This window comes from Haematobia irritans, chromosome 2 (assembly GCF_050003625.1).
Source record: "Haematobia irritans isolate KBUSLIRL chromosome 2, ASM5000362v1, whole genome shotgun sequence".
Classification (NCBI taxonomy): domain Eukaryota; kingdom Metazoa; phylum Arthropoda; class Insecta; order Diptera; family Muscidae; genus Haematobia; species Haematobia irritans.
This window is the reverse complement of record NC_134398.1, coordinates 156,310,407-156,337,610: the sequence shown is the minus strand read 5'-3', so window position 1 is coordinate 156,337,610 and position 27,204 is coordinate 156,310,407. Positions and strand designations below refer to the sequence as shown.

The window sequence follows — 27,204 nt, the reverse complement described above, 5'->3', positions numbered from 1 at the left end:
GTCGGGGGAGTTTAGTTTTGTTTTCACTGTACTTTAAAAAAAAAAGTCGGGCAAAGGGGTGGCCCCCCTCCCCGACCAAATATCGAAAAATAATGTAGCGGATTTTTGTCTAGATGCCAACCCCAACATTCAATGAAAATTTCAAGCAAATCGCAAAATTTTGTTCCAAGTTTAAAAAAGTAGGGCAAGGGGGAGGTCCCCCTCCCCGTCCACATATGGAACCATCAGGTACCCCATATTAATTTCATAACCTCACCGCATGTTCTCTGTAAATCTCAAATAATTTAGAGAATTTTAGTTTTTTCACTGTACTTTAAAAAAGTCGAACAAAGGGGAGGTCCCCCTCCGCCACCAAATATCGAAATATAAAGTAGCGGATCTTTGTCTAGATACCAAACCCAACCTTCAATGAAAATTTCAAGCAAATCGGTAAACTTTGGTCCAATTTTCAAAAAGCCGACAAAGGGGAGGTCCCCCTCCGCGACCAGGTGTCAAAAAATGAGGTGCCCTATTTTCACCACATGAACAACCCCTACGATCTCTGAAAGTTTCAAGTAAATCGGTTCAGCCGTTTCGGAGCCAACTCGGAACATACAAACAAATAAACAAACATAGATTGAATTTTATATATATAGATTATTTAAAATTTTGATAGATAGAACTTATCAATATTTATTGCGAAACTTAATTCTAACTTACATTTAATTACAAAAATTGTTCAAAATATTAATTACAAAATATTATGAATAGCATTAGCATGTCATTGGGATGGAAATATAGAAGACCTAAAGGTATATAATATCAAGTGTATACTGACATTGAATGTACAATATTCGTTCGACAAAGGGGGCACTTTTGGCTTTGTGCTGAAAATATCATATAATCTGCACATTCCTCACACAAGCACAAATGCTTACAAGGCAAAAGGACAACACATTTTTGTCTATCACGACAAACTACACATCGTTGGTGTGGTTCAACAGATTTATCACTTGGTGCCGGTGAAATACTCTGTCGTGGTAATCGTGATCGTGTTGGAGTAGTCCTAACCGCCGATGGTGTAGTTCTGCGACGACGTAGTATCCAAATGCTCAAAGAACGCAATCGACGATAACATAAGATCAGTCCCTTAAAAAAGAAAATATGATATTAAGGGGTAATTAGTTTCATTTATCTTAGATATTCCTACTTACTCTTTTTAGTTTTAAAATGCATCTCAGCACGTATAAACCTAATCGTCTTCTGTTATGCCACAATAGAAAAAGTAGTACTATACCAATTGTTAAACGAAAAATATCCTCCACAATAACCGCTAACGTGTATATTAAAATTTTACGGGTTTCTGTTATGCCACAAACAATAGCGTCGCCAACTACTATTACTATATGGCCAAGATACCTCGGGAGTAGAGTTATTAGCCACCAAGCGCAGTCGCCTATCAGTAAAAGGGCATTGTGGAACAATTCGAAAAAATCACACACGAAAGTTCCAAGTTTTGTTGCCAATAGCTTAGAAAATAATTGAGTGTTGAGAAAAAATCTCCGAATATGATGACAGAATATCACTACAGCTTCGATAACACCATTGATACCACCGTTTGCTGACGTCCGTACATATTGGGAAACCGCGCTTACACTTGCATTTAATTCACACAAAAAATAATAGAGTTCTTCACCGATAATGGCCAATGCCGCGAATAATGCTCCAACTACTTCAACTAGTTTTGCTAAAATTAGAAAAATAGTTCGTCCTACGTAAATACCAACTGCTAGAATAACACTGAATGTTTTATGTATAAAGTACATAAATCCAAGAATTGGCTTGACTACATATGCCAACATATTAGCATAATTTCGTTCAGATGTTTAAATTCACTGATAAATACGAAACTCAAATAGAGGGGGTGGTAAATTTATAATGGAACCGGCTTGATATGTTTTGAAAACAAACACAAGGTTGATTTTTTTCATATGTCCCATTCGCACTTTGTAAATCATTATTCACATTGTCGGATAAGTTGGCCGATAAATAATTGTTTGTCACAAATAATATGCCGTTCATATATAAGTTTATCGGGACGAAATATCCTTGTTTGTATATAATCTTACAGTGTGGCCAAAAGCTAATTTTTAATGTGACGCGGAATTGTCGGCTTAATACTGCGTTCTAACAAAGCATGTTTTAAGTTTTGAAATGTTTCCCCTTTTTGAGCATTTCAAAACGAGTCGTTTTTCCTATACAAAAAATCAAGTTAAAAAACACTAGTTTTCCTCAAACACACGTTACTTTATAATATGTACGCCCCTATTTTGGAATATGCTCCGACTGAACATACTCTTAAATATACGTCAAATTATGGAAATAATACCCTGTTTCTGTATGTCGAACGAGAGTATTTCAAATGAAGAAAAATTATTTGGGTTTCTCTATGTCGACAAGGCATATTAATTAAAGGATGACTTTACCTCATTTTTGATAATCAATGTACTCTCATACAAACGATATGAACTTTCAAAAATAGAGAAACCCAAATTGATTCGAATTCGAGTGACTGCTTTCCAGTCGACTGGGTTTTCGTTCGACATACAGAAACAGGGTATAAATTTCATAGAAAAACAAAACGAATAAACAATAGCTTTGAAGAACATAAGGATCAGAAAATAACATACAAAATTTTTTCCTTGGCGGTCGCGGTATTTATTTGAATAAACGTTGTATATTTTTGAATTTAAGGTGATTATTAAGTTCGAGTTTAGCCGCTAAATTCGTGGTTTTTTTCCACGATTACTTTTCACTAATAATCCAATAAAAAGAATATAATAAAATTTGCATCAAATAAGTACAATTTTATACTGTTTTTACTGATTTATTTTTGGTTTTAGCGGCTAAACTCGAACTCAAGGTAGAATTACATACCATGCGTTCAATGCATCCGATGATTGAAGAGTTGAAATTTCTCTCTGAAATCAAAAGCTCGAATAGTCTGCCGCAAACAGAAAAAATCAACCCTTCCATCAACGCACGGATTGACGCATGGTGTGTAATTCAACCTTTAATACCCACCTTAAAGGTGGGTATTAAGTTCGAGTTTAGCCGCTAATTTTCACTAAAGTGAAAACTAAAGCAGTAAAAAAAGTCATAAAATTATATAGATTTGTTGCAGATTTCATTATAACTTGATGGGGAATAACCCCGTAAGGTGGGTATTAAGTTCGAGTTTAAGGCCGGTACTCTGTTCGGTTTTCGCGTTGAAACTCCATACAAAACCAAAAAATGCGAAAAATTTGCGAAATTTTTTCCATTTGTGATACTTTGTTTTTTCGTGTTGAAAAACTGACGTTTATAGCACAGCTCCATTTGCAATGTGAATTAAGAAATAATTTATTTATTAAAAACTATTTGTGCGGGTTTATAAATCAAACACGGACCATATTTTTGTTCCGAAACTATACAAAGGATCAAAGGAATAGCAGATCAATTGCCCAAGGAGAAATAAAATGTTATTTTGTAAAAACAAGCAACAACCACCAACTTAATCCAATATAGCTCCCTGTATAATAGCGCTCCAAGCTACCTAAAAAAACGCCGCTTTCTATGTGCGAAATAATGGTTTCCATAAAAATTTTTCGCAAGAATGAACATAGTACCGGCCTTTAGCCGCTAAAATCGTCATTTTTTCACGATTACTTTTCTTTAATAATCCATTTTAAGCAAATTTGCAAATCAAGTTATAATGAAATCTGCAACAAATATGTATAATTTTATGGCTTTTTTACTTATTTAGTTTTCACTTTAGTGAAATTTAGCGGCTAAACTCGAACTTAATACTCACCTTTGAAGTAAAACTAAAAAAACTTTAATGAAAAGTAATACTACGTTCGTGAAAAGTAATACTACGTACGTGAAATGAATTATTAAGGTGAGTATTAAGTTCGAATTTAGCCGCTAAATTTCACTAAAGTGAAAACTAAATCAATAAAAAAAGCCATAAAATTATACATATTTGTTATAAATGAAAACTAACATATATTATAAATGAAAACTAATATATTCCCATTATGCCTTGCCGAAATTTAAAGGAACAAGAAACTGCGCATTAGTTAAGTTAATTAACTGCTTTATGTTGAACTGTCCCTGCCAACATTTTTTGAATTTGGGGGCACTTCTGAGAATCCCCACTACGTCGAAAACAATCATATACGACATCAAAAACTCGTCGGAAAAGCGCCGTCACTATTGAGAAGTTGTACCACGCCAAGTTACTAAGAAAAAGTTTCTCATCAGTGCAATTATTAGGTGCCTATTTAGATCAATTTCGAAGGACGCCAATAAGAACACCTGCAAACTATCAGAAAAAGTGCATTTTAAGGCAATTGTAGAAGAATCATTGTGGTCAAGTAGAACACGATTGTGTAGATGTTTATTGATTTGATTAAACATTTATAATTTCTTATAAATATAAAATTTTTCGGTTTATCTCATCACATTTAACATAATTTTTTGCATTAATAAAAGAATGGTGTTGAGTTTTAAGTAGCAAGTTACATGTTGAAGCGTCTATCAGCCAGTTTGTTTATTTTCGATGGAGACAGCGTGCCTGGAAAAATATTTGAAAAACGATCACTTTATTCTATTTGGAAAGTCGAAAATTGTTCACCATATACCTTTCACAATTTTAAGCGTAATATCTATGTTTTCAGAACTTTATTTTCGTTTTTATTTAAATAAAATATAACAAGCTGGTTGCGCTTGGCGTTTCACAAAAAATAAAATGGCTCTTCTAACAGTAGTGATGGCAAAATACTTTCATGTACATTTTGTACTTTTTGATATGCTTCCCCCATCACAGTTCGCGATGGTTGTGGTGACATTTACGAGTCTGTGGTAGCGATGAGGATGAAATGGAACTTTGAAATGCTGGCAGGGGTTTTAATAAAGTAACCGCGAAAATTTCAACTCGAAAAGCGAACATAGTACTTACCTTTACAGACTATAAGTTTTTCCGGACGGAATGTCTGTGTTTGTAGAGAATCTTACAGTGTCTTTGGTAAACCTTATAATGTGAACGGCGCATTGAATATTAGCTTTACATTCATTATTATCTTTAAGTGCGCAGAGACCCTAAATAAAAAACGGGTAATCTGTAATTTATAAAAATGCTGTATAATGATTACTTTGCTTTCGTACATCACTAACTGAGTACACGCTGCTACTTTTCAGAGCTCTAAACATTTAAGAAATTCGGTAAAATAGAGAGAATTGAGCATCATTGAATAAAAGTATAAAGATAATAGTGAAAGAACCGTTCTTTTGAACCAAATTAGCAGTGAAGAAGACAAAAAAGAATACGTAATAACATATAAAGAAGCAAGACTGGTATTTGGGTAACGTTTTCTGATTTCTAAAGCAATTGGAAAAATCACCTAGAAAACGAGTGGGATAATTGACGCCCGCTCCCATAACTAAACATAAAAACCGCCGACATTATTTGAGACCGAAAAACACAAAAGAAAAATCAAAGATGGATAATATTGAACATTTGTATAAGTGCTATGAAATCTTGTCGGAGGCCGGAGATAAAATATCCGAGGTAAATTTTTTTTGCGAAAAACATCTTCGTATGATGTATTTTTTATACAAAATATTTGCTTTCTCATTAACAGCATGTTAAAGAATACGAAGACATATTAAAAGCAGTCAAAGGTTCATCAAAAGAAAAACGTTTGGCTTCACAATTCATAGGAAAATTCTTCAAGCATTTTCCCAATTTGTCAGATGCCGCTATAGATGCCCAACTAGATTTATGTGAAGATGATGATATGCAGGTAAATTTTTGTTCCATTGTCATGTATTGTTTATGTATACATATTAGCAGCTAGAGTGTATAGTTTACCAAATAACTGTTTGTTTCCCTTTTGCTAGATACGACGCCAAGCTATCAAGGATTTACCTAAGCTATGCCAGGACACATCGAGTACAACGGCAAAAATTGGTGATACATTAGCTCAACTATTGGTTTTAGATGACCCTCTAGAATTACAACAAGTCAATAATTCTCTTCAGACAATCATTAAGGTATGTTGTTGTGAAGTCTCTAATGCCTACATTTTCCAATCGCATATAGTACATATTCCAAACAATTTCGGTTTTCGTTATCAATTAAGAACATTATTCAAGTTGTTTGATAATACTAGACACCAATAATGGAATGTTAATGTATTGTCTTAGCGTCTGGGATTTGTATGTTCCATCAAGAAGTTATCATTAAGAAAAAAATTATATAGAAAAGTAGCCATAGTTGCACCTATTCCAATTTCCTCTCAATGGACTTTACGTTTAAAGATCTGAGACATGAGGTGTCATTCATGCGATTGCATTTATTTGTTGTGTCAACCCCTGATAAACAGGGGTTTGTTTGGATGATTGTCTAAAATAGGTTGGTTTTTTAGAGAAATTACTTGCATGACCGGTACAATTGGTTTTAACTTTATTGTCACAAACAATCAAAGTAAAAAAATAGTGCATTAATGTATGAAAAGATAAAGCAATGTTTTTTAATTCATATCTAAAATAATTCATATGTAAAATATGCAACATATTTTTTACCAATCGAAATTACCATTAGGTTAGATTATAGAGAGGTGACATCCATTGATATCCACTTAAAGCACTATAGTTCCATTGTGATTCGTCACTCTTCTCAAAGACTATAGGTCTATTGTCTCAAAAACTACAGGACTATTGGTATTTCCAACTATCTTCTTCCTGAGGTGCTCTCAAGTCGCTCAAGAACTGCCATTTATCAGTCTGATGAAGGTGACTATATTCCTTAAACCACACTCCCGCAGATCGGTGAGAGCCTGAAAGAAAAAGGAATCCAGAATCTTCTTTCTTTAAAAAGATAATGCTGGACACTGGCACAGGAATCACGGATGCCACTTGGGTCAAAAATAATCTACCAAAATTTGCCAAAAAACAAATTTTTTCTATGAAAATTTGGCTAATATGCAGTTTATGGGCCCCTCGCCGATTTGTTTGAATTTAATGTATGTTATGTAGCTTGGTGTGCTGATTCTAGGCTAGGTTAGTTGGCAGCCCGATGTGTCAGGCTCACTTAGACTATTGAGTCCGTTGTGATACTACAGTGGTGAACTTCTCTCTTATCACTGAGTGCTGTCCGATTCCATGTTAAGCTCACTGACAAGGGACCTCCTTTTTATGGCCGAGTCCGAACCACTAAAAGAAGCACTCGGAAATGTCACCGGCATTACTGGGGTGGGATAATCCACCGCTGAAAACATTTTTGGTATTTGGTCAAAGCAGGAATCGAACCCGCGACCTTGTGTAACCAATTCTGGCATGCTAAACATTGCACCACGATGGCTCCGATGCTGATTCTAACAAAGTAAATTTTTTGTCCCGGAAGTGCCCGGGTCTTGAGATATTACCCTCCAAAGGGGGTCTATAAAAACTTACTATATCTCCTTCATTTATTACTCAATCGGAACGAGCTAGGTGTCATTTTAAAGCTTGTTCAATGTACTTTTTATTGAACATTTTGCCAACATTTTAATTCTATAGAAAATTTTTTTCAAAATCTATAGAAAATTTTGTCAAAATTTTATCTCATGGAAAATTTTGAAAAAATTTTATTTCTATAGAAAATTTTGTTAACATTTTATTTCTATTGAAAATTTTGTTAACATTTTATTTCTATAGAAACTTTTGTCAACATTTTATTTCTATAGAAAATTTTGTCAAAATTTTATTTCTATAGAAAATTTTGTCAAAATTTTATTTCTATAGAAAATTTTGTCAAAATTTTATATTTATAGAAAATTTTGTCAAAATTTTATTTCTATAGAAAATTTTGTCAAAATTTTATTTCTATAGAAAAATTTGTCAAAATGTTATTATTGTAGAAAAATTTGCCAAAACTTTATTTCTATAGAATATATTGTCAAAATTTTATTTCTATAGAAAATTTTGTCAAAATTTTATTTCTATAGAAAATTTTGTCAAAATTTTATATCTATAGAAAATTTTGTCAAAATTTTATATCTATACAAAATTTTGTCAAAATTTTATCTCATGGAAAATTTTGTCAAAATTTTATTTCTATAGAAAATTTTGTCAAAATTTTATTTCTATAGAAAATTTTGTCAAAATTTTATTTCTATAGAAAATTTTGTCAAAATTTTATTTCTATAGAAAATTTTGTCAAAATTTTATTTCTATAGAAAATTTTGTCAAAATTTTATTTCTATAGAAAATTTTGTCAAAAATTTATTTCCATAGAAAATTTTGTCAAAATTTTATTTCCATAGAAAATTTTGTCAAAATTTTATTTCCATAGAAAATTTTGTCAAAATTTTATTTCCATAGAAAATTTTGTCAAAATTTTATTTCTATAGAAAAATTTGTCAAAATTTTATATTTATAGAAAATCTTGTCAAAATTTTATTTCTATAAAAATTTTTGTCAAAATTTTATTTCTATAGAAAATTTTGTCAAAATTTTATTTCTATAGAAATTGTGTCAAAATTTTATTTCTATGGAAAATTTTGTCAAAATTTTATTTCTATAGAAAATTTTGTCAAAATTCTATTTCTATAGAAAAATTTGTCAAAATTCTATTTCCCCGTGTAAAAATTGGAGGATCCAATCCTATCTAATAATATCAAATTGGGTCTAATTGGATCTGTTCAGATATTGGTTCAGACATAATTAGATATGCACAGATATGCTATATATGGTGTTAGATCTGGTTAGATATAATTGCAGATCTCATCATATATAGTATAATATCTAATTATATCTGGCATATCTAATAATATATGCTTGGATAGGACCATATATAGCACTATATCTAATAAGATATGGTAGATATAACATCATATCGGACTATATATGGGGTTAAATACGGTCCAAAATATAAAAAAAAAATCATGAACAAGTTAAAAAGATTTTTGAAATACACGTCTAAACCTCAATGCCATTATGTCAAATGTCAACGCCGTCAGGGGCATCACTTCTAAACAAATTTAACGCCAGACTAGCTGATAAAATTAAGAAATTTAATATAATTGTTTTAAATGTGTTCCTTTGATAAAGTGTATATCGTTTCCTTTATTGCGGAGATTATGTAGGTAAGTAGATTGTATTTGTTATTTCCTTAGTAGTCATTTTCATATTGTTTTACATTTTCTAGATTTGGAAAAAAAGGAAACCTCAGTGGTGTACTGGTTAACATGCCCGCCTCGCATTCAAAAGGTCACGGGTTCAATCCCAGTTCCGACCAACACCAAACATTATTTCGGCGGTGGATTATCTCCTCGCAGTAATGTTGGTGACATTTCTGCTTCAAAGATTCTCTAAGTTGTTTCAGCGCAACGTGAAATGCCAATAGGACTCGATTATAGCAAGGAGGTCCCATGTTATTGAGCTAATTATTGAATCGAGCAGCAGTCAGTGATAAGTGAGATGTTGATCACTGTGATGTCATGATGGTCTGAATAGTATGTATGAGCCTAAAATAACAGCCTATCGCTATACCTAACCTAATCCCGAATACACTTTAAATGTGAGTATTAAAAGCAACATAAAATTATATGGCAATTTTTATTGCAACTTAAAGAAGAATGATTCAAAACAATACTAATACATGCTTAGGTTGGTTTTTTAGAGAAATTACTTGCATGACCGGTACAATTGGTTTTAACTTTATTGTCACAAACAATCAAAGTAAAAAAATAGTGCATTAATGTATGAAAAGATAAAGCAATGTTTTTTAATTCATATCTAAAATAATTCATATGTAAAATATGCAACATATTTTTTACCAATCGAAATTACCATTAGGTTAGATTATAGAGAGGTGACATCCATTGATATCCACTTAAAGCACTATAGTTCCATTGTGATTCGTCACTCTTCTCAAAGACTATAGGTCTATTGTCTCAAAAACTACAGGACTATTGGTATTTCCAACTATCTTCTTCCTGAGGTGCTCTCAAGTCGCTCAAGAACTGCCATTTATCAGTCTGATGAAGGTGACTATATTCCTTAAACCACACTCCCGCAGATCGGTGAGAGCCTGAAAGAAAAAGGAATCCAGAATCTTCTTTCTTTAAAAAGATAATGCTGGACACTGGCACAGGAATCACGGATGCCACTTGGGTCAAAAATAATCTACCAAAATTTGCCAAAAAACAAATTTTTTCTATGAAAATTTGGCTAATATGCAGTTTATGGGCCCCTCGCCGATTTGTTTGAATTTAATGTATGTTATGTAGCTTGGTGTGCTGATTCTAGGCTAGGTTAGTTGGCAGCCCGATGTGTCAGGCTCACTTAGACTATTGAGTCCGTTGTGATACTACAGTGGTGAACTTCTCTCTTATCACTGAGTGCTGTCCGATTCCATGTTAAGCTCACTGACAAGGGACCTCCTTTTTATGGCCGAGTCCGAACCACTAAAAGAAGCACTCGGAAATGTCACCGGCATTACTGGGGTGGGATAATCCACCGCTGAAAACATTTTTGGTATTTGGTCAAAGCAGGAATCGAACCCGCGACCTTGTGTAACCAATTCTGGCATGCTAAACATTGCACCACGATGGCTCCGATGCTGATTCTAACAAAGTAAATTTTTTGTCCCGGAAGTGCCCGGGTCTTGAGATATTACCCTCCAAAGGGGGTCTATAAAAACTTACTATATCTCCTTCATTTATTACTCAATCGGAACGAGCTAGGTGTCATTTTAAAGCTTGTTCAATGTACTTTTTATTGAACATTTTGCCAACATTTTAATTCTATAGAAAATTTTTTTCAAAATCTATAGAAAATTTTGTCAAAATTTTATCTCATGGAAAATTTTGAAAAAATTTTATTTCTATAGAAAATTTTGTTAACATTTTATTTCTATTGAAAATTTTGTTAACATTTTATTTCTATAGAAACTTTTGTCAACATTTTATTTCTATAGAAAATTTTGTCAAAATTTTATTTCTATAGAAAATTTTGTCAAAATTTTATTTCTATAGAAAATTTTGTCAAAATTTTATATTTATAGAAAATTTTGTCAAAATTTTATTTCTATAGAAAATTTTGTCAAAATTTTATTTCTATAGAAAAATTTGTCAAAATGTTATTATTGTAGAAAAATTTGCCAAAACTTTATTTCTATAGAATATATTGTCAAAATTTTATTTCTATAGAAAATTTTGTCAAAATTTTATTTCTATAGAAAATTTTGTCAAAATTTTATATCTATAGAAAATTTTGTCAAAATTTTATATCTATACAAAATTTTGTCAAAATTTTATCTCATGGAAAATTTTGTCAAAATTTTATTTCTATAGAAAATTTTGTCAAAATTTTATTTCTATAGAAAATTTTGTCAAAATTTTATTTCTATAGAAAATTTTGTCAAAATTTTATTTCTATAGAAAATTTTGTCAAAATTTTATTTCTATAGAAAATTTTGTCAAAATTTTATTTCTATAGAAAATTTTGTCAAAAATTTATTTCCATAGAAAATTTTGTCAAAATTTTATTTCCATAGAAAATTTTGTCAAAATTTTATTTCCATAGAAAATTTTGTCAAAATTTTATTTCCATAGAAAATTTTGTCAAAATTTTATTTCTATAGAAAAATTTGTCAAAATTTTATATTTATAGAAAATCTTGTCAAAATTTTATTTCTATAAAAATTTTTGTCAAAATTTTATTTCTATAGAAAATTTTGTCAAAATTTTATTTCTATAGAAATTGTGTCAAAATTTTATTTCTATGGAAAATTTTGTCAAAATTTTATTTCTATAGAAAATTTTGTCAAAATTCTATTTCTATAGAAAAATTTGTCAAAATTCTATTTCCCCGTGTAAAAATTGGAGGATCCAATCCTATCTAATAATATCAAATTGGGTCTAATTGGATCTGTTCAGATATTGGTTCAGACATAATTAGATATGCACAGATATGCTATATATGGTGTTAGATCTGGTTAGATATAATTGCAGATCTCATCATATATAGTATAATATCTAATTATATCTGGCATATCTAATAATATATGCTTGGATAGGACCATATATAGCACTATATCTAATAAGATATGGTAGATATAACATCATATCGGACTATATATGGGGTTAAATACGGTCCAAAATATAAAAAAAAAATCATGAACAAGTTAAAAAGATTTTTGAAATACACGTCTAAACCTCAATGCCATTATGTCAAATGTCAACGCCGTCAGGGGCATCACTTCTAAACAAATTTAACGCCAGACTAGCTGATAAAATTAAGAAATTTAATATAATTGTTTTAAATGTGTTCCTTTGATAAAGTGTATATCGTTTCCTTTATTGCGGAGATTATGTAGGTAAGTAGATTGTATTTGTTATTTCCTTAGTAGTCATTTTCATATTGTTTTACATTTTCTAGATTTGGAAAAAAAGGAAACCTCAGTGGTGTACTGGTTAACATGCCCGCCTCGCATTCAAAAGGTCACGGGTTCAATCCCAGTTCCGACCAACACCAAACATTATTTCGGCGGTGGATTATCTCCTCGCAGTAATGTTGGTGACATTTCTGCTTCAAAGATTCTCTAAGTTGTTTCAGCGCAACGTGAAATGCCAATAGGACTCGATTATAGCAAGGAGGTCCCATGTTATTGAGCTAATTATTGAATCGAGCAGCAGTCAGTGATAAGTGAGATGTTGATCACTGTGATGTCATGATGGTCTGAATAGTATGTATGAGCCTAAAATAACAGCCTATCGCTATACCTAACCTAATCCCGAATACACTTTAAATGTGAGTATTAAAAGCAACATAAAATTATATGGCAATTTTTATTGCAACTTAAAGAAGAATGATTCAAAACAATACTAATACATGCTTACATAGTTCAATATATTCCCATATTTGTTTATTCCTATATTTGTTTAATAATTGTTTTTATACTTAATTTCATTGCAGATTGCCTTAACGCTGTAATACTTTAGTCGCGTGTCTAAGTCCAAAGCAGAAGAAACAAACGAAAAAACCCTTGGACAACACTCTAACTCAACTGTCAATATTCTTAAATAGCTTTGATGGATCAATTTAAATTAAACATATTTATTATGCACATACTTTTTGTCTGTATTATTAAATAAAACAATTGATCTCATTTTATATACAAATTATGGGCTTTTATGTGTTGAAAGATCTCGAAAGATACAATTGTATCAAATAATATACAATTATATCAAATTAGATCTGATTAGATGTGTCTCATTTTTGAGATCTGATCAGATCCAATTTCATAGTATTTAGATCTGACCAGATATAACCATTTTTCGGATCTGCTCAGATCTGACCATATCTTGGCTCAGATCTAACCATATCAAATCAGATCCCCCAAGTTTTACACGGGTCTATAGAAAAATTTGCCAAAATTCTATTATTATAGAAAAATTTGTCAAAATTTTATTTCTATAGATAATTTCCTCAAAATTTTATTTCTATAGAAAATTTCGTCAACATTTTATTTCTATAGAAAATTTTGTCAAAATTTTATTTCTATAGAAAATTGTGTCAACATTTTATTTCTATAGAAAATTATGTCAAAATTATATTTCTATAGAAAATTTTGTCAAAATTTTATTTCTATAGAAAATTTTGTCAAAATTTTATTTTTATAGAAAATTTTGTCAACATTTTATTTCTATAGAAAATGTTGTCAAAATTCTATTTCTATAGAAAAATTTGTCAAGATTCTATTTCTATAGAAAAATTTGTCAAAATTTTATTTCTATAGAAAATTTCATCAAAATTTTATTTCTATAAAAATTTTTGTCAAAATTTTATTTCTATAGAATTTTTTGTCAAAATTTTATTTCTATAGAAAATTTTGTCAAAATTTTATTCCTATAGAAAATTTTGTCAAAATTCTATTTCTATAGAAAAATTTGTCAAAATTCTATTTCTATAGAAAAATTTGCCAAAATTTTATTTCTATAGAAAATTTTGTCGAAATTTTATTTCTATAGATAATTTCGTCAAAATTTTATTGCTATAGAAAATTTTGTCAAAATTTTATTTCTATAGAAAATTTTGTCAAAATTTTATTTCTATAGAAAATTGTGTCAACATTTTATTTCTATAGAAAATTTTGTCAAAATTTTATTTCTATAAAAATTTTTGTCAAAATTTTATTTCTATAGAAAATTTTGTCAAAATTTTATTTCTATAGAAATTGTGTCAAAATTTTATTTCTATAGAATTTTTTGTCAAAAATTTATTTCTATAGAAAATTTTGTCAAAATTTTATTTCTATAGAAAATTTTGTCAAAATTCTATTTCTATAGAAAAATTTGTCAAAATTCTATTTCTATAGAAAAATTTGCCAAAATTCTATTATTATAGAAAAATTTGCCAAAATTTTATTTCTATAGAAAAATTTGTCAAAATTTTATTTCTATAGAAAATTTCATCAAAATTTTATTTCTATAGAAAATTTTATCAAAATTTTATTTCTATAGAAAATGTCAAAATTTTATTTGTCTAGAAAATTTTATCAAAATTTTATTTCTATAGAAAATTTTGTCAAAATTTTATTTCTATAGAAAATTTTGTTAAAATTTTATTTCTATAGAAAATTTTTTCAAAATGTTATCTCCATAGAACATTTTGTCAACATTTTATTTCTATAGAAAATTTTGTCAAAATTTTATTTCTATAGAAAATTTTGTCAAAATTCTATTTCTATAGAAAAATTTGTCAAAATTCTATTTCTATAGAAAAATTTGTCAACATTTTATTTCTATAGAAAATTTCGTCAAAATTTTATTTCTATAGAAAATTTTGTCAAAATTGTATTTCTGTAGGAAATTTTATCAAAATTTTATTTCTATAGAAAATTTTGTCAACATTTTATTTCTCTAGAAAATTTTGTCAAAATATTATTTCTCTAGAAAATTTTGTCAAAATTCTATTTCTATAGAAAAATTTGCCAAAATTTTATTTCTATAGAAAATTTTGTCAAAATTTTATTTCTATAGAAAATTGTGTCAACATTTTATTTCTATAGAAAATTATGTCAAAATTATATTTCTATAGAAAATTTTGTCAAAATTTTATTTCTATAGAAAATTTTGTCAAAATTTTATTTTTATAGAAAATTTTGTCAACATTTTATTTCTATAGAAAATGTTGTCAAAATTCTATTTCTATAGAAAAATTTGTCAAGATTCTATTTCTATAGAAAAATTTGTCAAAATTTTATTTCTAAGAAAATTTCATCAAAATTTTATTTCTATAGAAAATTTTATCAAAATTTTATTTCTATAAAAATTTTTGTCAAAATTTTATTTCTATAGAATTTTTTGTCAAAATTTTATTTCTATAGAAAATTTTGTCAAAATTTTATTCCTATAGAAAATTTTGTCAAAATTCTATTTCTATAGAAAAATTTGTCAAAATTCTATTTCTATAGAAAAATTTGCCAAAATTTTATTTCTATAGAAAATTTTGTCGAAATTTTATTTCTATAGATAATTTCGTCAAAATTTTATTGCTATAGAAAATTTTGTCAAAATTTTATTTCTATAGAAAATTTTGTCAAAATTTTATTTCTATAGAAAATTGTGTCAACATTTTATTTCTATAGAAAATTTTGTCAAAATTTTATTTCTATAAAAATTTTTGTCAAAATTTTATTTCTATAGAAAATTTTGTCAAAATTTTATTTCTATAGAAATTGTGTCAAAATTTTATTTCTATAGAATTTTTTGTCAAAAATTTATTTCTATAGAAAATTTTGTCAAAATTTTATTTCTACCCGTGTAAAAATTGGGGGATCTGATTTGATATGGTTAGATCTGAGCCAAGATATGGTCAGATCTGAGCAGATCCGAAAAATGGTTATATCTGGTCAGATCTAAATACTATGAAATTGGATCTGATCAGATCTCAAAAATGAGACACATCTAATCAGATCTAATTTGATATAATTGTATATTATTTGATACAATTGTATCTTTCGAGATCTTTCAACACATAAAAGCCCATAATTTGTATATAAAATGAGATCAATTGTTTTATTTAATAATACAGACAAAAAGTATGTGCATAATAAATATGTTTAATTAAAATTGATCCATCAAAGCTATTTAAGAGTATTGACAGTTGAGTTAGAGTGTTGTCCAAGGGTTTTTTCGTTTGTTTCTTCTGCTTTGGACTTAGACACTCGACTAAAGTATTACAGCGTTAAGACAATCTGCAATGAAATTAAGTAAAAAAACAATTATTAAACAAATATAGGAATAAACAAATATGGGAATATATTGAACTATGTAAGCAAGTATTAGTATTGTTTTGGATCATTCTTCTTTAAGTTGCAATAAAAATTGCCATATAATTTTATGTTGCTTTTAATACTCACATTTAAAGTGTATTCGGGATTAGGTTAGGTATAGCGATAGGCTGTTATTTTAGGCTCATACATACTATTCAGACCATCCTGACATCACAGTGATCAACATCTCACTTATCACTGACTGCTGCTCGATTCAATAATTAGCTCAACATGGGACCTCCTTGCTATAATCGAGTCCTATCGGCATTTCACGTTGCGCTGAAACAACTTAGAGAATCTTTGAAGCAGAAATGTCACCAACATTACTGCGAGGAGATAATCCACCGCCGAAATAATTTTTGGTGTTGGTCGGAACTGGGATTGAACCCGTGACCTTTTGAATGCAAGGCGGGCATGTTAACCAGTACACCACTGAGGTTTCCTTTTTTTTCCAAATCGAGAAAATAGTAAAACAATATGAAAATGACTACTAAGGAAATAACAAATACAATCTATTTACCTACATAATCTCCGCAATAAATGAAACGATATACACTTTATCAAAGGAACACATTTAAAACAATTATATTAAATTTAATTTTATCAGCTAGTCTGGCGTTAAATTTGTTTAGAAGTGATGCCCCTGACGGCGTTGACATTTGACATAATGGCATTGAGGTTTAGACGTGTATTTCAAAAATCTTTTTAACTTGTTCATGATTTTTTTATTATATTTTGGACCGTATTTAACCCCATATATAGTCAGATATGATGTTATATCTACCATATCTTATTAGATATAGTGCTATATATGGTCCTATCCAAGCATATATTATTAGATATGCCAGATATAATTAGATATTATACTATATATGATGAGATCTGCAATTATATCTAACCAGATCTAGCACCATATATAGCATATATGTGCATATCTAATTATGTCTGAACCAATATCTGAACAGATCCAATTAGACCCAATTTGATATTATTAGATAGGATTGGATCCTCCAATTTTTACACGGGTACCCGAGTAAAAATTGAGAGATCTAATTTGATATGATTAGATATGAGTAGATCCGAAAAATGGTAAGATCTAATCATATCTAATTACTATGGAAATAGATCTGATCAGATCTCAAAATTGGCCCAGATCTAATGTCTTAGATATTATTATATCTATCCCTATATGTAAGGAGATCTGGTGTCAGATCTCCCTATATATGGAATTACATATAATTATATCTAATTCTATATCATCATATCTGGGTGTATCTGCCTAGATCTGAAGCGGCCAATTTTGAGATATGATTATATCTATTTAGATCCACCAATTTTTACACGGGTATAGAAAATTTTGTCAAAATTCTATTTCTATAGAAAAATTTGTCAAAATTCTATTTCTATAGAAAAATTTGCCAAAATTCTATTATTATAGAAAAATTTGCCAAAATTTTATTTCTATAGAAAAATTTGTCAAAATTTTATTTCTATAGAAAATTTCATCAAAATTTTATTTCTATAGAAAATTTTATCAAAATTTTATTTCTATAGAAAATGTCAAAATTTTATTTGTCTAGAAAATTTTATCAAAATTTTATTTCTATAGAAAATTTTGTCAAAATTTTATTTCTATAGAAAATTTTGTTAAAATTTTATTTCTATAGAAAATTTTATTTCTATAGAAAATTTTGTCAAAATGTTATCTCTATAGAACATTTTGTCAACATTTTATTTCTATAGAAAATTTTGTCAAAATTTTATTTCTATAGAAAATTTTGTCAAAATTCTATTTCTATAGAAAAATTTGTCAAAATTCTATTTCTATAGAAAAATTTGTCAACATTTTATTTCTATAGAAAATTTCGTCAAAATTTTATTTCTATAGAAAATTTTGTCAAAATTGTATTTCTGTAGGAAATTTTATCAAAATTTTATTTCTATAGAAAATTTTGTCAACATTTTATTTCTCTAGAAAATTTTGTCAAAATATTATTTCTCTAGAAAATTTTGTCAAAATTTTATTTCTGTAGAAAATTTTTCGACTTTCTCAAGGAAAGTCGAAACATCCCTCGTCAAAAATTAGAGATTTCGACAGTCGAGAGAACTTCCCACTTTCCAAATTTGGAAAAGTATTTTTTAGCGTCTTGACTTATTCATTTGTGAACTTTGACTTCCAAATTTAATTGTCAGTATAGAACAAATGGAACTAGATCGACTGATAAAAGTAATATGTCTATATTTTTAAAAATCGGCTGAAACATATATATGAGAGCTACAACTAAATCTAAACTGAAGATCGGTTAATACATGCGTCAATTATTACCAAATCGGTGATAAATGTATATAGCTATATGTAAATCTAAACCGATTTTTTCCAAATATCAATAAGTATTGTTTTTGAGGCGAACTAAAAGCCTATAAACAAATCGCAATCCCACGGCGGCGGGTTCTACGCACCGGATTGACCCGATGGATACCAGCCATCGGCCAGCGGCTGCCACCTCAGTGTACGTGTTGTCTCGTCCATTTTTTCGTGTTGGAGAAGGTGCATCCCGGGGAGCCTTCTCCGCCTGCTTTTGGTCCGAGCCGGGATAGAGGAAAACCCCGGACCATGGTACTGTGCCGTCTGCCGAAATCGAATTCACCATCGCTCGGTTTCGGTGAGGTGTAACCGGTGCATGGAATGGGTGCACTTCCGGAATTGCTCCGGCCTAACATCGCTGCGGGAGTATAGTCAAACTGACTTCGTGGCAGGATGCTGTGCCAATGACAGCAGCAGTGGGTCATCTGATTATGTGACCCCACCGACTTCTCCCGCACAACAATATTCTCCGCCGCAGCATCTTACACCGAATATTGTTGTACCAGTTCCGGAGAGTGCATCATTTTTGCAATTTAATTGCAACGGGCTCCGTGGTAAGATTAGTGAGATCGTAGACTTTATGAATCGGAAAAGGATAAGGGTCGCGGCGATCCAGGAAACAAAGCTGAATCCCACCTGCAGCCTACGACATTGTGATGGGTACAATGTCCTACGGAAGGATCGCACAAGAAATGGAGGTGGTGGCCTGGCTTTCATATTACACCGTTCCGTGCAGTATAGACCTATCACGCTTGTGCTAGACACTAATGACCCGTACATGGAATGTATGGGGGTAGCAGTTAAGTGTGGGGCTGCCGAGATAGAGCTATACAATGTGTACATACCGCCGGTTGGTAGCTGTGCTCCTGGTTATAGCCCAAACATTGAGTGGTTGTTGAGCGGGCATAACCGATTGGTTCTAGGAGATTTTAATGCCCACCATGAACTCTGGCATTCTCTCCTGGGTAATGACCAGAGGGGCATAGCTTTGGCAGAGCAGATAGACGACTCCACATTTTGCACGGTGAACGAAGAGGCCCCCACGAGAATTATGGGTGACTGCAGCAGTTCGCCAGACTTATCGTTAGCATCGCCTGGTCTGATAAATGACGTCTCCTGGCAACCCGTCATTTCATTGGGTTCGGACCACCTCCCCATAATTCTCACCATCAACCGACCCTCCGATTTCATAACCTCTGAACGCCGGACGTTTATTAATCAAAAGAAAGCCAACTGGGAAGGCTTCAGAGAATACACCGATCGCCGCTTCAGTGAGCTCCCGTCCCCCTCACATGTTCATGTTGCCCAGAGGGAGTTCCGGGACATCATCAACGCAGCAGCCGCTCGCTTCATACCCGCTGGTCGAATTGCCCAGGTGAGGCCCAACTTCCCAGCCGAAGCGGCGGGACTCGCAGACGAGCGTGATGAACGCCGTCGTGCTAACCCTGCTGATCCTAGAATCAGAGAACTAAATCTAGAGATTAGTAAGATAGTCGACGAGCACAAGCGGAACACTTGGTTAGAGCACCTGAAGCAATGTAACTTAGGAACAGGAACTGGTAAATTGTGGTCAACAGTTAGAGCCCTCTCGAACCCCTCCACAAGGGATGATGGGATTTCAGTCACATTTGGCGACGTGACTGTGACTGATCCGAAGAGGTGCGCCAAATACTTCAACCGACAGTTTGTCGAGCATCCCGAGAGTGATAGAGCGAAAAGGAGAGCCACCCGTCGTGTACGTGGTCTCCGAGCCGATGACACACCACAATTTACTGCAGTCGAAGTTACCAATGTCATCAACAGCGCGAAACCATCTAAGGCGCTGGGCCCTGACGGAATTTCAATGCTAATGCTGAAGCATCTGGGAATACTGGGAGTTGAGTACCTGACCAGACTCGTCAATTTGTCTTTGGAATCACACATTATACCCGATGTCTGGAAAATGGGAAGGGTGATTCCACTACTGAAACCGGGCAAAGATTCGAGCAAAGGTGAATCGTACAGACCGATATCCCTTCTGTCGCCAGTAGCCAAGACACTTGAGGCATTACTCCTCCCCAGCCTTGTGGAGAATTTTCCAGCTGCCCACCATCAACATGGATTCCGTAAGGTACATAGTACGACAACAGCCTTACATGCCATTTCGACACATATTAATAAGGGACTTAACCAGCCCAGGCCGTGTCACAGGACGGTCCTCGTGGCGCTTGACCTATCGAAAGCATTCGATACGGTCAACCATGCCACATTATTTGAGGACATCGAGAATACGTCCCTACCGGCAGGAGCGAAGCGTTGGGTGCTGAATTATATGTGTGGACGCCAGTCGTACGTGGAATTCAGGGACAGAAAGTCAAGACCGCGTAGAGTTAAACAGGGAGTTCCCCAAGGTGGGGTGATATCTCCGGCACTGTTTAACCTCTACATGTCCTCGATTCCACCCCCTCCTGACGGCGTCGAGATTGTATCATATGCGGATGACTGTACAATCTTGGCATCTGGGCCCAATGTTGATGACATTTGCGATCGGTTGAACGTCTACATAGCTAATCTTACCAGTTATTTCACTGCGAGAAACTTGAGGATATCCCCCACCAAATCCTCAGCCACACTATTTACTACATGGACGGCAGAAGTGCGCAGGCAGTTGAATATCAGAGTCGATGGAGTAATAATTCCGACCACAAATTACCCCAAGATTCTTGGGGTCACATTCGACAGCCTTTTTAGGTCATCTGCCCATGCCACTGCAATTTGTAATAAGCTCCGTGGTAGAAACAAGGTCCTCAAGTCACTAGCCGGCAGTACTTGGGGTGCGGACAAAGAAACCTTGCTAACTACTTATAAGGCAATTGGCCGGTCAGTGGTAAACTATGCAGCGCCAGTGTGGACACCGCAGACCAGTGATACGCAGTGGAATAACATACAAACCTGCCAGAACGCTGCTCTTAGAACTGCGACTGGGTGTCTCCGCAGCACACCCCTGGATCACCTTTATGTGGAGACAAAGATCATCCCTGTGCGAAGACACAACTACATGTTGTCAAAGCAGTATCTCCTGGGTTGTTATCGCAGTAATCATCCAAACCACCATCTTATGGATACACAACCACCACCCAGGAACGTAAGGGTTGATATACATAATCTAGAGCGCGAGATCCAGTGCTATAAAAGAGAGCCTCTAGATCAAGCAGCGTACCAGGCAGGTTTGAACAGGATTCATGAGGATACTGTAGCTGAAGCGGTGAGAAGCTACAAGGTTAATCCTGTTCTTGGAGTCCGACCACCGCCCATAGCACCGGAGGAAAGAGACCTCCCACGGCAGACTAGGGTAGTTTTGGCCCAATTAAGATCAGGCAAGTGCAGCCGCCTCAATTCCTACTTATCGGTGATTGATAGCAGCGTAGCTGACGTTTGTCCAATTTGCAACCAAGGGCCACACGACACGCGTCATCTTTTCTCCTGCCCAGCCAAACCAACCCGACTTACCACCAGATCACTCTGGACACACCCCATCTTAGTCGCAGAGTTCCTTGATCTGCCAACAAGCTGATGTACCAAGCGTATAACATGAAATGGATGAGATCACAATAAACTGTTACAACAACAACAACAACAACAACAAATCGAAAATCACAAATTGACTTTTTCAAATTTTGAGCAAAAAGGGTGATAAGGGAAAAAGTCGACCTTTTCATTCTCCTTACAAACCTAAACATATTCTGCTTAGAATCAACAATTGATCTCACTTTCAGATGGATGCCAAAGGTGCATTAACTGGCGTTTTCACTCAAATTTCAACGGGCGATGAAGCAACAAGAGAAAGGTGTTTTAAATTTATTGCCACAAAACTCTTTGCTATGGGACCAACTATTGTCACCAAAGAAATTGAAGAGTTTATTATTGATGAGATTAAAAAAATATTGCAGGTAAGTTAATTTTATATTATTTTATGGTTAAATTAGATTAAAATAAAAGCATTAATAAATAATACAAAACAAAATAGAAAAACAAATAGCCTCTAGATTTATGAATGTAAATACAGTGGAAATCATGATTTCTATTTATTGGGGGAAATTTTCAAAGTTTGCCAAAGCTTATCACATAAATATTTTTGGGATAAAAAAAATGTTTCTTGTCTTACTCAATAGGATGTTACTGCAGATGAATTTCTTTTGTGTATGAATATATTGGGTAGCACAAAACTTGGCACAACAATAACTGGACACGCTGAACTTGTAAATTTGGCTAAAGAACAAGCTGAACTAAATGCCGATATAGATGCTATAACCGTAGAAGATGAAATTGTCGAACGATTCATACAATGTGCTACTCATGCTATGCCATACTTTTCGGTAGGAACACATAAATCTTCTTTTATAGAATTTACTATAATTAATCGATATTTTTTCCTATGTCCGTCCATGTTAAGAACACAATAAAATCCACAGATTTTGTTGTTTATGTTTGCGACAAACTTTTACCATTGAGCACATGGAATATGATAGCCACAGCCGTGGCTCAGGATCAAGTGCAACTTCGATTGTTGAAAGTTTTCGCTGAAATGTGCACTTTTACCGATGTTTTGGACAATGCCGCTCAACGAATTGATAATGTTTATCAAGTATTAAGGGTAAGCAAAATAAAAAAAAAAAAACATCCAAGATGACGATTTCAACAATTACTAATACTCACTTAGGAATATATGCCTTTACCAAAATTATCTGAAGAAGAAGATGCCAGTAGCCCTCCACCGTCCTTCCAGTTTTCTCATGCCGAATGTTTATTGTATGCTTTGCATACTTTAGGCAAAAAACATCCAGATATGTTAACATTTGTAACAGATCCAGAGAAATTGAAAGATTTTCGCTCAAGACTTCAGTATTTGGCCAGAGGAACACAAGGGTATGTTGAAGGAGGAATATATTATTAACGGAATATTTAAATTTAAGTTTTTCGTATTTACTATGTTTTTCAGATATATTAAAAAATTGGAAGAAGCTGTAAAAGGCAAAACCGCCGAAGAACTTAGTACTGAGGAGAATCAATTAAAATTGACAGCGTTGAAGACAACTTCGAATATTAGCATTTTAATTCGTGATCTTTTCCACTCACCTCCTAGTTTCAAGCATGAAATTCAGTTGTCTTGGGTTAATAGAAAAAATGTAAGTATAAACAGAAAAATAAAATGTTCATTTTGATTTAATAGATTTTCTAACAGTTCGGTTAGTGTAGAAAATTTTCATATGAATTGAAATTTTAATTAAAAAAAATCCAGGAAACAAAAATCGATTTTTGCATCAATGGGTCCTAACGTTTGCCACTCGAGCCAAAAACACCAAACACCAACAAAAAAATAATTTGAAAATTTTATTTTTCTAGAAAATTTTGTCAAAATTTTATTTTTCTAGAAAATTTTGTCAAAATTTTATTTTTATAGAAAATTTTCTCAAAATTTGATTTCTATAGAAAATTTTGTCAAAATTTTATTTCTATAGAAAATTTTCTCAAAATTTGATTTCTATAGAAAATTTTGTCAAAATTTTATTTCTATAGAAAATTATGTCCAAAATTTTATTTCTATATTTTATTTCTATAGAAAATTGTGTCAAAATTTTACTTCTATAGAAAATTTTGTCAAAATTTTATTTCTATACAAAATTTTGTCAAAATTTTATTTCTATACAAAATTTTGTCAAAATTTTATTTCTATAGAAATTTTTTTTCAAAATTTTATTTCTATAGAAAATTTTGTCAAAATTTTATTTCTATAGAAAATTTTGTCAAAATTTTATTTCTATAGAAAATTTTGTCAACATTTTATTTCTATAGAAAATTTTGTCAACATTTTATTTCTATAGAAAATTTTGTCAAAATTTGATTTCTATAGAAAATTTTCTCAAAATTTGATTTCTATAGAAAATTTTTTCAAAATTTGATTTCTATAAAAATTTTGTCAAAATTTTATTTCTATAGAAATGTTGTCAAAATTTTATTTCTATAGAAAATTTTGTAAAAATTGTATTTCTATAGAAAATTTTCTCAAAATTTTATTTCTATAGAAAATTTTGTCAAAATTGTATTTCTATAGAAAATTTTGTCAAAATTTTTATTTCTATAGAAAATTTTGTCAAAATATTATTTCTATAGAAAAATTTGGCAAAATTTTATTTCTATAGAAAATTTTGGCAAAATTTTATTTCTATAGAAAATTTTGGCAAAATTTTATTTCTATAGAAAATTTTGACAAAATTTTATTTCTATAGAAAATTTTGGCAAAATTTTATTTCTATAGAAAATTTTGGCAAAATTTTATTTCTATAGAAAATTTTGTTAAAATTCTATTTCTATAGAAAATTTTTGTTAAAATTCTATTTCTATAGAAAATTTTGTTAAAATTTTATTTCTATAGAAAATTTTGCCAAAATTTTTATTTCTATAGAAAATTTTTGCAAAATTTTATTTCTATAGAAAATTTTGTCAAAATTTTATTTCTATAGAAAATTTTGTCAAAATTTTATTTCTATAGAAAATTTTGTCAAAATTTTATTTCTATAGAAAATTTTGTCAAAATTTTATTTCTATAGAAAATTTTGTTAAAATTCTGTTTCTATAGAAAATTTTGTCAAAATTTTATTTAATTGTGTTGTTTTTGAGTTCAGCTTAAAACTTGAGCTGAAAAATTGAGTACTATCAACCAATTATCGGAATAAATTCACTAAACCCAAAGTGAACCACACTTGAACCTTCCGAAAAAAAGGTTTTACATGATAGTCGGCCTTTGCCAAAACGAGATTTTTTAACAAAAAAATATTGTCGAAAGTAGAGGTGTGCGCGTGACTGAAATTTATCTCACACTCACGCACATTCACGAAGCTAAATATTTATTCACGCACGTTCACGCACGATACGTGTGGTAACCAATCCCACTCACGCACATTCACGAAATGAAACCCAGTACTCACGCACACTCACGCACGAACTACTTTTAAAGACTCACGTTCACGCACGATTCACGTGATTCATGACCAATTCACGAGACTCACGATATTTTCCAAACGGAAATAAACCAATGTAACAAAATTCAAAAATAGAATACAATTCGAGAGTGAAATTAATTTCAGTTAACATACGAGCGTGAATTAAATCTTGATTATATTCGTGAGCGTGATTTTGCAGAAATTTTATTCACGCACATTCACGAACTGATTTTATTTTTCACGCACGCTCACGCACGACATATTTATTTTAGTCCCATTCACGCACATTCACGAGAGTTGCTTTAGATTTTGTTCACGACTCACTTGATTCAAGCGTGAATCACGCGTGTCACGAGAATTTCGTGTCACGCGCACACCTCTAGTCGAAAGCTGATGTCAACAGTCGAATATGTTATAAATTATATAACTTTTTCTTTTTCATAAAACTTTCAACAAGTCTAATTAAATCTTCTGCCTTTCTATTCACAGACAAAAATTGGTTCTAAACGTCATGCACCCATAACATTCGATGGCAAAGCTGAAAATGGTAAAGACGATGAAAAGAAAACGAAAAGTAATTCTGAGCAAAAGATCTACTCACCACCATCGGGCAAATATTCGGGCAAAGTACAAAACTATGGTGGCAACAATAATCGTCAACGATCCCGTAATGGAGGTAGCGGTGGTGGCGGTGGAGGTTTTAGAAATCGACGCAACTTTAACAAGAAATACTAAACAAGAAGGCGGCGATAGCAAGTTGGGAAACGAAAACGAACTGATATTTTTATAAACACAACACACCTCGTTCTCCTCCACGCAAATAAAGATGTCAAGATACAAATGCTGAATCATCTTTAGTTCGACATGAAAATAACCAACAACAAGAACTAGTCTATAATTTTCTTCAACACTAGGGTTACAAATACTTTTCTATCTTTTTCCGCAAGATATTCTACTCGAAGAGTGTGATTTAATGAAAACTCGACAAACATGATTTTGATGTCTTACTTTTTTTGCTATGGCCTGCTTCTCAATGGGAAACATGAACTTGATCCTTATTCAATATCGTATGGGGTAACTGGAAAAGACGACCTGGTCCTTTGGAAAGCTAATAAAAACGATACGCCAAAGGTAAGATATCAAATTCATTTCTCACTAATTTGTTTTTCTTTTCTTATTTCAGCAAACTCCTTCATCGAGCATTAGACTTGCTTTCGAAATATCAAATGAATATTTTTGAGATTGATTTCGAAAGTCAATTCATAAATGCCGATTTTTTTACACCATAATTATTCTCATTTTCCCTCATTTTTATTAATTGTTTATTTTTTTTTTGTGTAAGCCATTGTAAAAAGCTTAATTTATAAACGTAACATTATTACTTTTTTTTGCAATTAACATTTTTGAAAAATGTACACAAACCTTATCTATATTTATATGTATCCATACAGAAATCCAAAAAAAGGGAAAATATCTTTTTTTCTAACTCTCAAAAGACACACTCTCAATTAAAT

General features: G+C 31.6%; 2 protein-coding genes across 2 annotated transcripts; one reads left to right on the top strand and one right to left on the bottom strand.

The window, feature by feature from the left end:
* Positions 1-616: 616 nt before the first annotated feature.
* LOC142224260 (uncharacterized) lies at positions 617-1,927 on the bottom strand. Its single transcript, XM_075294035.1, has 2 exons — positions 1,194-1,927; positions 617-1,128 (listed from the first exon to the last, which is right to left on the bottom strand). Exons 1-2 carry the CDS (start codon positions 1,839-1,841, stop codon positions 802-804), a joined length of 975 nt encoding a protein of 324 aa, XP_075150150.1. The 5' UTR covers positions 1,842-1,927; the 3' UTR covers positions 617-801.
* A 3,272-nt stretch (positions 1,928-5,199) lies between these two features.
* cass (apoptosis inhibitor cassowary) lies at positions 5,200-26,684 on the top strand. The gene is made up of 9 exons (XM_075296704.1): positions 5,200-5,590; positions 5,664-5,825; positions 5,923-6,075; positions 22,466-22,639; positions 22,862-23,065; positions 23,143-23,343; positions 23,410-23,615; positions 23,689-23,875; positions 26,180-26,684. Exons 1-9 carry the CDS (start codon positions 5,522-5,524, stop codon positions 26,423-26,425), a joined length of 1,602 nt encoding a protein of 533 aa, XP_075152819.1. The 5' UTR covers positions 5,200-5,521; the 3' UTR covers positions 26,426-26,684.
* The last annotated feature ends 520 nt before the right edge of the window (positions 26,685-27,204 follow it).

Excerpts from the sequence above, each read along its gene's own strand:
- LOC142224260 (XM_075294035.1), bottom strand. The coding sequence starts at position 1,841 with ATGTTGGCATATGTAGTCAAGCCAATTCTTGGATTTATGTACTTTATA. Across the intron at positions 1,129-1,193 it reads GCATTTTAAAACTAAAAAGA|GGACTGATCTTATGTTATCG; the intron begins GTAAGTAGGAAT and ends TTCTTTTTTAAG.
- cass (XM_075296704.1), top strand. The coding sequence starts at position 5,522 with ATGGATAATATTGAACATTTGTATAAGTGCTATGAAATCTTGTCGGAG. Across the intron at positions 5,826-5,922 it reads GTGAAGATGATGATATGCAG|ATACGACGCCAAGCTATCAA; the intron begins GTAAATTTTTGT and ends CCCTTTTGCTAG. Across the intron at positions 23,344-23,409 it reads ATGTTTATCAAGTATTAAGG|GAATATATGCCTTTACCAAA; the intron begins GTAAGCAAAATA and ends ATACTCACTTAG.